Source organism: Hemiscyllium ocellatum, chromosome 8, assembly GCF_020745735.1.
Source record: "Hemiscyllium ocellatum isolate sHemOce1 chromosome 8, sHemOce1.pat.X.cur, whole genome shotgun sequence".
Taxonomy (NCBI): domain Eukaryota; kingdom Metazoa; phylum Chordata; class Chondrichthyes; order Orectolobiformes; family Hemiscylliidae; genus Hemiscyllium; species Hemiscyllium ocellatum.
In genome coordinates this window covers 103,723,332-103,737,055 of record NC_083408.1, presented here as the reverse complement: position 1 = coordinate 103,737,055, position 13,724 = coordinate 103,723,332, and the positions used below count along the sequence as shown (strand labels likewise).

General features: G+C 43.9%; 2 protein-coding genes across 3 annotated transcripts in view; one reads left to right on the top strand and one right to left on the bottom strand.

The window, feature by feature from the left end:
* Window positions 1-10,896, bottom strand: part of aldh6a1 (aldehyde dehydrogenase 6 family, member A1) — a 40,999-nt gene extending 30,103 nt beyond the window's left edge. The window contains exon 1 of the mRNA XM_060829401.1: window positions 10,770-10,896. Coding sequence (XP_060685384.1) covers window positions 10,770-10,805 — 36 coding nt within the window. The 5' untranslated portion in view covers window positions 10,806-10,896. The remainder of the gene's footprint in view (window positions 1-10,769) is intronic.
* Window positions 10,897-11,252: 356 nt separating this feature from the next.
* Window positions 11,253-13,724, top strand: part of lin52 (lin-52 DREAM MuvB core complex component) — a 90,225-nt gene continuing 87,753 nt past the window's right edge. Inside the window, exon 1 of one of the 2 annotated variants that reach the window (XM_060828567.1) lies at window positions 11,253-11,285. In XM_060828567.1, coding sequence (XP_060684550.1) covers window positions 11,267-11,285 — 19 coding nt within the window. In that variant the 5' untranslated portion in view covers window positions 11,253-11,266. The remainder of the gene's footprint in view (window positions 11,286-13,724) is intronic. The other variant, XM_060828568.1, reaches the window with a different exon arrangement.

Genomic DNA, 13,724 nt, shown 5'->3' with positions numbered 1-13,724 from the left:
TACAGGCGCCTGCGCTCCTGCAGCTGCTAGCACACATTCCCACCGAGTCATAACTGCCACTCGTACTATCTTGCATTTGTATCAGTGTCCCGACTTTCATCTACCCCGTGTAGTGCTGCTGCTCAGATGGACACGGATTATCCCAATAATTGTCTTCCACAGTCCGCGCACACTTGATTTTAACTTTGTCAGAATATTGCGACTTGACACCTTTTGCGTGACTGCTCCCCACAATTACCTCACCGACACTGGACCAGTGTCATGATTACGTTTTTTACATTTTTCCTCTGCCTCTTCGTAATTCGACGAACATTAAAACACCTATAGTATAATCTGGCTACCCCTGCCTCGACTGCCTTTTTGTGGCAGCCCGTGCTGGGGAGCCTTTTTCTCTGATTTGAGATCACGAATCCCTCTGACTTCCTTTGTGTAAAGTTGTACCCTTTCCCTTACATGAAACCACTCCTTCTACCTCACACAGAGTTCTCTCTATTTTTATGTGACTCCTTTTGGTGGATATTTTTCATTGAAATACTGCCACGTACAGGTCCGCAACTCATAAGAATGGTTAAGGGTTTCAGACTACCTTCACTATTTTCACCATTGTCTTTTTATATCTGCCCCCATTCCTCTTACACAAATGGTTGAGTACACTCTTCCTGGTTGCATTTGACAGTCCACATGAGCACAAACCTTATGTTCAGGAGTACTGACCGGAGAATTTGGGGACCGCCTCCCCTCCATTCCGGTCTCCCAGACATGCCACCCCAAACACTCTATGCAACACAACACTTTATTTCCCATAGTAGTCACATAGTTCCTGACTGACTCCACCATATATCACCCTGGTGATGCGGGGACTCCTTTTTACTGCATTCCCACAGCCCCATCTCACTGATTTAAAGGTGATGAGGTATCATTACTTTTCAACCGGACCCCCATATGTTGAGCTCCACCAGGAGACGCCGCTGCCACCAACTCCGACAACACGACAGCCTGTGTGTGACCTCCTACAAACGGACAGGGACACATCCAATACATGCTGTAATGCGACTTCCGCTCGTGAGCCATGATACCGGGTTTTTTGCTTGCGGCCGGTTGCATTAAGGGCGGGTGATGGGGGACCTGCCAGTTAGTCTCTCCACTGGTCTACTACCGCCTTTGCGTGAGCTCGCGGTTCGGGCGTAGTAGATGCTATCTCTCCGGTGCGTGTCAGCTCTCTCAATGGTTTTCTTCCGAATTCATCTGATCCTGTTGTACCCATGACTAACTTTTCATCTTCATCCACATGAATGAAGCCTGGTTGTCCAAAGAGCCCCTACTCATTTATTTTGCCCGTCTAAATTGGGGATATGTCAATTGATCCTTCCATAACAGCGGGTGGGGGAGATGTACTGTGCGCCCTGGCAATCGAAACACTGCTGTTCTCGCAAGCGGCCCTTGCGGACTGTCCAATATTCCTGACTGGCCTCAGCCACTCTCGGAGGCCACTGACCATGCTACTGAGCTGCCCACGTCTGTCCTTGTGGCGGTGAAATGAATGTCGCCATCTATTACTCAATGCAGCACGACTGGTTAGCCAATGATGGGCAAGATCCCTCGGGCGAGGGACAACCTAAGACAGGCACAGTCGCGCATTGACATCGGAATGGGTGGCCTCTGTTCGTCTCCATTTGATGAGATTTCTGCCTGCTTGCATCCGTGTCGGACGATTGGACAGCACTGCTGCTCTCTGGACCATACTGATCCACGGGACCACCGGGGCACAGTACAGTCTCACACTGGTTTTCAGATCTCTAGCGGGTACCTAACTGCTAGTACCAGGCTGTTCCTACTCCCTTTCCAAAAACTTACAACGCCTATTTACATTTGCCGGCTCTTTGGACTACAGACTTGCGTTTACTAAATGGCTTACTCATTCTAACGCACTCGCGTACATTTCGCCAGCTCTGAATGACTTATTGCAATGCTTGTCTAATCCTGTGCTTTTCGTTATTTCTGCAGACACTGCCTCAATTACTTCAACTATTAGTTTAGCTTAGCATGCAGCTGTGACTATCTATTGCTTAATTGTGTAGCGGCGCGTTTTTCAGGGCACCCTTCATCCCTACATGACTGTCTCCTTAGAACCGGTGAGTCTGGTCGATACAACACCGGACACCGGTCGCCTCGTGGGGTTGTGTTCCTTACGGGATAAGGGGGTGTGGCCTCTTTCGAGGCCAAGGGAGGGAATGTTGGGGATAATCTGCTATCGGGGTACCTACATTGGGGCTAGGGAGGGGAGCACCATTATTAAAGCAGACACTGTCAGATACCAGCTAAAACACAGCCATGTAAAGTAAACCCAGCCACTGCAGGACTGTCTGCCTGAGGTCACATTCCTTGGGGATTAGAACATGTCCGTCAGTTTCAGATCATCCTGTTACAATCTCATTGTTAATAAAGGAAACCGGTAACTATCGGATAGTGTAAATCGCACCGATACTACACTTGATTGATAAAGTACTTGCTAATGCCTCCGCTGACGTCAAACTCATTCGGGTCCTGTGTTAAATGATAATACCTGTATATTCAACTATGGAGAACTATTGTGAACGCCCAGACAGCCAGACGCATAGCAATGAGGAAACCCTTCCAAACAATAAACTTTTAAATTACAAGATCGGAAACTGCTGAACCCAGGATGTCTACCCATTGTTCAGCACAGCAGGAGCTGGACAGGTATCTCGGGGCAGCCAATAGAGACACTAATCCCTTCACGGACGGGTGAACCGACCAATGAGAGATCCGAACGAGGGGAACCTGACCGGGAACTCGAGGAAGCGCGAAGTATAACTGCTCCAGGTCCGTAGAGGAAGACAGAATGCCTTCTCCAACGAATTGCATGCCTTTGAATTCGTTGTATAGTTTGCCAGTCTTGATTCTGTAATAAACGGTGTTTTTGCTCCAAACTCTAGCCGGTGTGATCTCTCCTTCCAAAGAACACGTGGAGACGAGACCCTACGGGTCCGTCCCAACACTCTCTTGCTGACAACTTTGAAACAGTGACCTTCAGCTACTGATACACCGACTAGTGGAATCAGAATATCCTCCTTTACCCTATCAAAATTGTTCATTATTTGAATATCTCAAGAAAGTCATCTCTTAAATCTTCTTTACTCTAAAAGGAGAATAAGTCTAATTTCTCTCATCATTCCTTGTACTGAAAATTCTTCATTCCTGGTTTCATACTTGTGAATATCTCTTTTGCACTCTCTCCAGGATTTTAAGATGTTCAGCCAGAAAACAATGAAATAATGATGAGCATGAAACTATAATTATTTTAAAAACCCATCTGGTTCACTAATGTCTTATAAAAAAAAGGAGGAAATCAGCCATCCATGCTATAGATCTGGAATCACATGGGGCAAGCAATGTGTTAAGACTCTTAACTACCCTCTGAAATGGACTCAATTCAGGGCAATTAGATATGGACAACAAATTCTTCCCTGGCTGGCAATGCCTACATCCCCTTAAGTAACAAAGGAAAATGGATCAGGAACTCATGTACATTAGCAAGGTCAACAAATGAATGGGACTTGGTGAGAAGTAGGAGGAGAAGCAAACTTTGGATGAATTGATATTAATGAAGTGTTGGATCGGAGAGTAGCCAACACACAGATGTGAACATTAGCATTTTTTAGGTGAAATTGCTTTCAAGAGCTGCAGGATGTGATACAGTGGAGAGGTTATAGATGCACGACTGGAGGTTGAACAAGATGCTGAGGGTTTGACCATCTGCTTCACCAGGAACCAAAAGATCAAAGGAGAAAAACTGAATTGACGTCAAGAGCATGAAACTGTATTGCTGGCTGGAGACAAAGACAACACTTGTAAACTTTTCAATGGCTAACTAGAATAGATATGACACAGTCTCCCTACTGAGTCATGAATTTGTCTGTAAAAGCTGATCCACATTCCTGTAGATGCTGCCATGATGAGGAAGAGGAAGCAGCCAATCATAGACCCTTGACAGATTACAGAGAGAGATTCTCACAAAAGGAGGAGATTGCAGAAGATTTTGTCTAGCTATAACTGGACATGAAAAGGGGGATCATGTGAAGGCAATCCAAAAAAAAAACTAGACAGTGGTGGATAATGTTGGAAAAAGATTGAGAAATTATGAATTCAAAATCATGGGGCCTGAACAGAGTACACAGGGAGGACCTATTCCTGACAGTGGAAGGATCAAGAACCAGGAGGGAAGAGGTCCAAAATAACGAGAAAGGAAGCAATAATTACATGAAGAAAATACTTCTCATGCAACATATGGTTGGGATCTGAAATGCACTCCCTGAGAAAGTGGCAGGTTCAATCAAGGATTTCAACAGGAATTGGATTTTGTGAAAAGAACAAACATTTTTGCAGGGCTATGGAGAAGAGGTATAGGAGTATCACTTGGTGGGTGAATTGCTCCTCAAAGGGATAGCACAGATTTAACAGACAGAATGGTCTACTTTTGTACTGTAAACACACTACAATTCTATGATTCACCATAATCACAGTTAGAGATGATGTTGTTTGTGGCTTTGGTTAGAGTAATTAGAGTGCTGTGCCAGAGAAAAATCTTGATAGGAAAGATTAGAATATGATAATGCGTAATTTTTTATGGACTAGTATCACTAGTATCTGCAGAGAAACCCGAAACCATTTTTTCCAAGCCAAACAATCAAGATATTTATTGCAATGTATATTCTGCCTTCCTGAAGGGCATGTTTACTTACCAAAATCGAGGAGCTTATACTCATTAATAGCTAAAAGTTGACAGATTTGCTATCAGAAATATCACATTGTAAATGAAAAAAATGCTTTAGGCTATTGTATTTTGTATTGCAAATGTGATAGCAGTGACCTTGAAACTTCATCGGGCAATTCTAGTTAATAGTTGAAGTATGAAATTGTGACCATAAAATATGCAGCTTTAAATCAGTGTGGATGAACAAAGTTCTTTCAGAAAAAAGGAAGGGTCTTTTCTGACTACTTATAAAAGCTAAGCAGGCAAGCTGTGAGCAGATTTCTGACTAATAGCAACCTACCAAAACTGCAGCCTAAAATTTATCACCTTAGGCTTAGGGAAGGTTCAAGTGGCTTCATAATGTTATGCAAAAGGAGGATTGGCAGGAAATGCAGTCGGAACTGGAGTGATTTGTACAGATAAGGAAGTTAAGAAGGATGGTAGAAGGTTAGAAGAAATGAGGTGCTGTACAACAGGATGGACGAATGCTGCAGGGACTGGGGAAGGTTGCAGTGATATCATGTGCCGCAGAGTGTGGAGGAAGGTACACAGCTGGGCAGGTTGGTAAGGGCTGGAGGATGTTGCAGAGACAGTGGGGGGGCTGTAGGTACTGGACAAGAGGACAGATAAGTTTATAAAAAAATGGGGCAGCATGGTTGCTCAGCGGTTACCACTGCTGCCTCACAGCGCCAGGGACCAGAGTTCGATTCCAGCCTCAGGCAACTGTTTGCACATTCTCCCCATGTCTGCATGGGTTTCCTCCCACAGTCCAAAGATGTACAGGTCAGGTGAATTGGCCATTTTAGATTGTCCATTGTGTTAGATGCATTAGTCAGAGGGAAATGGGTCGGGGGGGTTACTCTTTGCAGGGTCGGTGTGGACTTGTTGGGCCAAAGGGTCTATTTCCACACTGTAGGCAATCTAATCTAATCTCTTCCCACCTTCCAGGGTTGATGCTGGAAATAAGTATTTCACCCTAGCTCTATGTCTGCATTAAACATTAATAATGTTGCAGAGCGTAGAATCTGCAACTCACTGAAACCCTACAATGTGGTGCATGGAGGCGATAGTGAGCCACTTCCACCACCAAAGCTTTGACCATTTGAGAACTATTTTGTATTTAACTTACTCATGGAATTGCTGGCTAAGCCAGCATTTATTGCCTATCCCCAGCTGCCTTCTTGAACTTTTGCAGATGATGTGCTGTAGGTAGAGGGGGAATTCCAGGATTTTATCCCAACAATTGAAGGAATAGCAATATATTTCTAAGTTAGGATGGTGAGTGGCTTGCAGGGGGACTTGCAGGTGGTGGTGCTCCCATGAATCTACTACCCGTGTCCTTCTAGATTGTAGTAGTCATGGTTTTGGAATATGGTGAGTGAGGATCTTTGATAAATTTCTGCAATGCATCATCCTGTAGATGATACACTGCTGCCACTGAACAACAAGTTGAGTTGAATGCCACCCACCACCTTCAGTATTCATCCACTTCACTACCAATGTATGTGGCAGTATGATGTACGGCAACAACTCGCCAAGGTTTCTCTGACAGCTCCTTCCAAACCCACATCTGCCATCTAGAATGACAAGGCCAGCAGAAATGAGAACACCACAGCTGAAAGATCTGCCTCCAAGCCATACCCGAATTGAAGTTAAATCACTGCTTGCTCACTGTCGTTGGGTCAAAATCATGGAACTTCTTCGCCAACAGCATTGTGGGTGTACCTTCACAAGATGGACTGCAGTGTTTCAGGCAACAAGTGATCACAAATTCTCCAGGGCAATAAATACTGATGCTACCATCAGTGCTCACAACCAATGAGCAACTATATAAATAAATACTGGGCTACATTGAGAAATACACAAAAAGAGATGATTTAAAAATAAAAGCACTGTAACCCTTTCAGAACGCCATCTGAGGAAGTTGGAGGTTACATAATGTTCCAGACTAGTTTTGCATTTTTATTGCAGGAAAAACAAATTTCACTGTGGGAGCATATCACAGAACAATAGAGCCATAGAACTAGGTAAAAAACAGATTCTGGATTAGTGGTGCTGGAAGAACACAGCAGTTCAGGCAGCATCCGAGGAGCAGTAAAATCGACATTTCGGGCGAAAGCCCTTCATCAGGAAACAGACCCTTTGGGCATCACGTTGAATAAAGACAGACTTTCAATGAAGGATGAAGTGGGGTGTGTTAAACAGAAGTTAAAAGGAATAAGTGTGAAATATAAACATTCAAATAAGGAACAGTAGGCCATTCAGTCCCTTGGGTTTGCTACACCATTTGGTAAGATCATGATGATCTGCCTGAGACTTCAAACCCCATTTTCTTCTATTATACACTGACTCCTTTGTCAATCATCAAGAACCCACCTGCCTCAGCCCTCAAAATGCTCAACAACCCTTTCTTCAATGCTCTCTGGAGGGCAATAAACTCCGGCCATTCCAGCAATTTTACATCCCATGAAAGGGGAATGAGAAAAGGAATAGTTACTCCTAAATTCAACAGGTTCAAGAGGAATGTGCACTCAAAGTGTGGAATTCACTATCAGGAATTGTTCAGGTGAATAGCTTAAACACATTTAAAAGGATGCTAACAACTGGATAACGGAGAAAGGAATACAGGTTGTTCCACTTTAACACTTTTCATCAACTCAAATTCGCTGCAATGTGATTGACAAATAGGAACGCTGTTTCTTAAATGCAAACTTTTAAAACGTGTTGGCTATGGCATAATTGCAGTGTTAATAGTTGAAGTGCTCGTTGTATTGCATGATTCTTGTGAAACGTGGGTTTGCACAGGGATGCGACTATTGGGCTACAGAAGAAATTACTGTAAAAGGATTTGGGAGAGAGTTAAGTCAAAAGCTGAGAGGGGCTCACATGGAACACAGACACCAGGAAAGACCAAATGAGATGAACAGACATTTCCATTCTATGTAACTCTATGAAAGCAATAACAAAATGCTTTAACAACTAAATATATTTTCAGTGTATGGATCTTTGAATTAGTTGAAGATATTGAAAGTGTAATTGAGATAACAGCATTTAATCTAAATTCAGCATAGGACAAATCAGGTACAATTCTGAAAGTCAAGCAAGGTTAAAGACCAGAAAAGAAGGACAATAAAGAAATGAGCTCTGGAGAAGAGAACTAATAATGAAGTCAATTATCACTGCTATAAAGAAGTCATACCAATACCAGACAGTGATAGAGGAGTACAGAAATTATGTGCCATTTCAGCTCCAGGACATCTCTACAGGAATTCATGGGTAGCGTCTTAGGCCCAATCATCTTCAGCTGCTTCAATGACATTCCCTCCAGGTGGTCAAAGTGGGGATGTTCAAAAAATGATTAAACAATATTCAGCATCACTCACAACTACTCAGATACTGAAGCAGATGTCCAGATCTGGACTCCCCAAAGCCAAGGCACATATCAGAAATATGATGGAATATTACCAACTTGCCTGGATGACAGCAGCTCCAACAACACTTAAGTAGTTTTCCACCATCCATGAAGAAGCCCACTACCACAAACATTTACTTCCTCCCACACTAACATACAGTGGCAGTGCGCATCATTTGGAAGATTCAGTGCAGAAATTCACCAAGATTCCTTTGACAGCACCTTCCAAAGCCAACGACCTAGCATGGACAAGAATACTGTATAGGCAGAAGCTCATGGAAATCCTAATGTTTGCAAGTTGCCAAGTCACCAACAAGGTAGCTCACTAACACCCTCAAGGACAACCAAGGATGGGCAATAAATGTTGGTGCAGCCAATGATATTTCCATCCACTGAAAACATGTGAGACACAAATTGACAGAAGAGGAAGAAAGAATGCCATAACACAGCTGGAAATTGAAATTGAAGGCTTGTACAACTGAAGTGTAAATCAAGAATTCAGTGCAGAGAGGTGTAGAAGACTTGTCCTTAAATCATTACTGTTATATTCAGTAAATGGAACCTGACAATTTAAAAAATATATGCAATTTGACAAGATTTGTAGCTCAGGTTGAGGTTCATTTTGTAAGTTTTCTTAGTTTGCTGGTAGGTTTGTTCTCAGACATTGTTACCATGCCAGGTAACATCTTCGGTGAGCCTCCGGTGAAGCACTGGAGGTCCATCCTGCTTTCTATTTACGTGTCTTGGTCTGCTAAAGTGGGTGATATCATGTCCGGTTCTTTATCCCACGCAAGTCTCTGTCTGGCCTGTCCTCAGATGGATGTGTCATCCCAGTAGAAGTGATGTCCTTCTTTGTCTGTGTGTATGGATCACAGTGATAGCTGTTCTTGTCTTTTGGTGGCTAGTTGCAAAACAAATGTCATTTACAAAATACCCTGCAAGGACTGCAACAAAAACTACATTGACAGACAGGCAGGAACCTAGCTACCAGGATACACGATCACCAATTAGCCACCAAAAGACCAGCTATCACTCCTATCCTTCCACACAGACGAAGGAAGACACCACTTTGACTGGGACAACACATCCACCCTAGGACAGGCTAAACGGAGACATGATAGGAATTCTTAGAGGTCTGGCATTCCAACCAGAACTCCATCAATAAACACATTGATTTGGACCCCATTTACTAACCTCAGAAAAAGAACTGGAAATGATATCACCCACCTTAACAGACCAAGACACGAATAGAAAGCAGGACAGAACACCAGCATTTCACCCGAAATTCACTGATGATGTTACCTAGCATGGTAACAAAAATTCTGAGAAAAAACCTAATCAGCTCAATGAGCTAACTTGCAAAAAAAAATTAAAGTAGATACTTTTTCTTCCCATTTCAAAAAAATCTTGATTAAGCCTTCGCACTTACAATATTTGAACAGGATAGTGAGATTCCTGAAACTATTCCAGAGGATGAAAGGAATGAGAGAATAAAAATACAAAAATGCCACAAGGCAGAAAACCAAGGACAACACTTTCCAACATGTTTGAACCAATAACTAGGGAGCTCTGGAAACCACCCACTAAAGCTGACTTACAGACTTCTACTGTACATGCCGAGTAGAAATATGAACAAGCATTGAAAACAAAAAAAAATGCTGGGTTTTCAGTACAGATTCCAGCAATTACAATAATTTGCTCATAGTGTATGAACAAGCATTAACTGCTTTTCTCTCAAGTCAACCCGAGTACAAACCACAGGAGAAAAAGGGGCACTGACCAATTGAATTAGGAAACCAATTAGCTTGGATACCTTACGATTTCAGATGAGTTAGACCAGTAATAGTGAACCCCAGAAAGTAACAATCAACAATCGAAAAATTTAAGGTCAGATCACTGAAGAGGTGTCACCGGACCCCAAATGCTTTTTTCCCCACAGATGCTGACGGACCTGCTGAATTTCTCCAACAATTTATGCTTTTCAATTAGATCACTGACGCTTTATATCAGAGGAGTAAAGAATAATTGCAGATCTACTGTATTTAATGTTCTGAGGTTTAACAGCGACATGGGCACAATAACAAAGTCGTCGCTGGAAACTGAGACGGTTGCCAAGTATTTGAGACACGTTTAAAAACTCAAACCTAGTAAATAAGCGTTTTCATCCCTTGCAACAAAGCAAAATAAGGAAAATACACGGGGATATAGAACAATTAGATCCAAAAATGCAGAAAACCACGGTGAAAGGTGAAATAAAACGACAACTGCATAACATATAAATAGAACGAGTTTGTTTTCCACCACTTGGTAAGGTCAAGGGGACGAAAGGCGGCTGGGAATACAAATTGCTGCACGCTAAAGTGTGTCTATTACCAAAATGAAGAAAGCGCGTATATTATTCTTTTGAGATTTCTTCTGCATACAGAGACGTGGTTTCTACATCTTTAAGGTTTGAAATAAAACCGGCGGCCGAGAAACGATCTTGACGTGCACGGTACTGGAACATTCTGCGGAACCTCTCTTGTATTGCCCGTCTTCCATCATCCCCACACGCGAGTCATTAAGTGACTGCCAACGGTTTACCTTGCGCCTGAGAGCCACCCTAAGAACTGCAGCCATTGTGGAACCGATGACAGACAGACAGACAGCACTGCCCGCGCCCCTCCCCTCTCTCTCTCTCTCTCTCACTACGGATCAGCTCCTGACAGTGAAGACTGAGGAACCGTCAGCAACGACCAATCCGGCCTCCCATGGAGGCGGGGATCATCTCCAGCCCAACGCCCATTGGCGAGGCGCCAGATTCCGATCGGCCAATGCCGACGTCCTTTCAGAACGCGCCCCCGTTTCCCCCCCCCGCCCACTAATGTCGCGAGATTCCCGGCGGCTAACGGTCGGGGCGATAAGTTTTTACACGCGTTTTGCTTTATTGAAAAAAATCCGAAACCCCAAACAGCGCATTTGAAATCGGAAACTATTCCGTTCGGAAAAAAAAAATTCGCCGGTGTTTATTTTGCCCTCGCGGGGAGGGGGGGGGGCGCGCGGGGGTGGTAGCGAGTGGGTCATGTGACCGTCCGGGGAAGATGGCGTCGCCGAGTGCGGGTAAATTCTAATTTGTTTCTGAACATGAGAGAGAGAGAGCGCGAGTGAGTGAGAGAGAGCGCGCCTCTAGTCAGAAGGCACTCGACTCTGCTACCAGGCTGCTTCATCCTCTCAGAACTGGGACAATTCGAACCTAAAACAAAAGTTGTGATCTTTTATTTACGCTGTAAAGGTTTTTCTTTTGCAGTGCCTGTGGGAAGAAAGCAGAGTTGACGTTTCGAACTCTGGGTTGATGAATTAACTTTGCTTTCTTCTCACAGCCGTGCTCAGTTCCTTCTGTTTATGTTTTGTTTCTAGCCACACCTGTTAGTTTCCTTTTTACGATTCTCCTTCCTCTCCTTTTAAGATGTTGGCGAGAAGCCACGGCGACCCTCGTCCCCATCACTCACACCTGACAGTATCCCATCACCAAGTGGCTCTTTATTTGATGTTGATCCGGCCCTCTTAGAGTGAGTAGGATGTCTGACACTTTTTTTGTGTGCAGGTGTTAGACACAGAGAAGACACTTCTATTTTTCTCTATCAGCCACTGCTCCCTGGTTGGACCAGATTAACAGCTTAAGGTCCACCTGGCTGACCTTGTTACAATTACAAATGTGTTGCTGGTCAAAGCACAGCAGGCCAGGCAGCATCTCAGGAATAGAGAATTCGACGTTTCGAGCATAAGCCCTTCATCAGGAATAAGAGAGAGCAGCCAAGCAGGCTAAGATAAAAGGTAGGGAGGAGGGACTAGGGGGAGGGGCGATGGAGGTGGGATAGGTGGAAGGAGGTCAAGGTGAGGGTGATAGGCCGGAGTGGGGTGGGGGCGGAGAGGTCAGGAAGAGGATTGCAGGTTAGGAGGGCGGTGCTCGCACTATCTCTCTCTCATTCTCTGTTCCTGAGATGCTGCCTGGCCTGCTGTGCTTTGACCAGCAACACATTTGCAGCTTGTTACAATTACTACATTCCTCCCCTTCCGTCTTTGAGGACATAGGGTAATGCTTTTCTGTACCTCCTGAGGTGGTATCCTCACTGTTTCCATCTCAAATTGTGAGGTAAATTCAATGCTTGATGGAGAGAGACAACTCACAGGCTTTGGAGCAATTGAAAAGGCAGTTGAGGAGCTGAGAACGTTTTGCTCTGCCATTTGTCAGTTTCCAGCTTTCATATGGTCCACATGCTTGTTTAGGACCATCACACCTACCTGAACTTTTTACATCACTGGACCTGAAATTGTGACTATAACTCTTACCCATGCAGGGGCCATTTCCACGGTTCCTACACCAAACTTTTTTCCCTGAAGTAATCTTGTCTCCTCACTTAGTGAAGTAGTGTGCAGCGTTGATGTTCTTGATGCCGATCTTCCTCTCCCCTCAGGTCCAGGAAGATCAGCTTTAACATGGTGCAGAGTCTTCCCTATATTAGTAAATCTGCCAAAGCGATCACTGTAGTTACGCGAGGGGTGGTTCTAAAATCAACAAGGAACCAGGACAGTTTATTATCAAGTGAAGCTGTTTCTTTAAGTCTGCTTTCAAAGTTTGGACTGCTCTTTTTGCCAGACTCTTTGATGATGGATGGAATGGAGATGGCTTTCAATGATGCATATTCAATGATGCATACCATTCAACTTTGGGAAATACTGAAATTTCTTGCTGGGAAACAATGGCCCATTATCTGTCACCAACACTTCTGAGGGTCTGTATTGCAAAAAAAAAGTGCCTTTTTTCTATCGCTGACCCCATGTTTGACAAATGAGCTCTATGAGTGTCCACAATGACTGAGAATGTTAAGCTCATGAAAGGACCTACATAGTAGTTGTGTAACTGAATCCATGATTTAACTGGCCATTCCCACGAATGTGGGGAGCTGCTAGTGGTAATTTTTGTCTTTGTTGACATTCTGGGCACTGTCCCCACCAATGCAGCTATATCTGCATCCATTCATGGCCAACAGACAATACTTCTCAATAAAAACTGAAAGAACTGCAGATGCTGGAATCAGAAACAAAAACAAATTGCTGGAAAAGCTCATCGGGTCTGGCAGCATCTGTGGAGAGAAATCAGTTATTGTTTTGGGAACCAATTACCCTTCCTCAGACATTACTTCTCGCTAACATCTTCGTTTTGAAAATCCCTGGATAACCCTGGTGGAGATCAACTAGTATCAGGCAGCAACATTTAATCAGGACAATCACTCTTGTTCCCACTAATAATATGCCATCTCCTCCTGAGGTCTGGTCTCTCCAGGTCCAAAAAGATTTAGTTCTGGTTGTGATGGCCCTTTGGCTGCCCCATCACCTCCATCTGTTTGTTTTGCCAGGACTGGATCTTACTGGGTCCAAAGTCTGATGTCAGCTGTGACTGGAAGTGTGTCTAGCAAATTTAAAACCATTTGACTCTTCCAGTGGCAATACCAGTATAGTGTAGCTGCCAGTGGGAAGTGGCTCAGTGCATCCGCATTT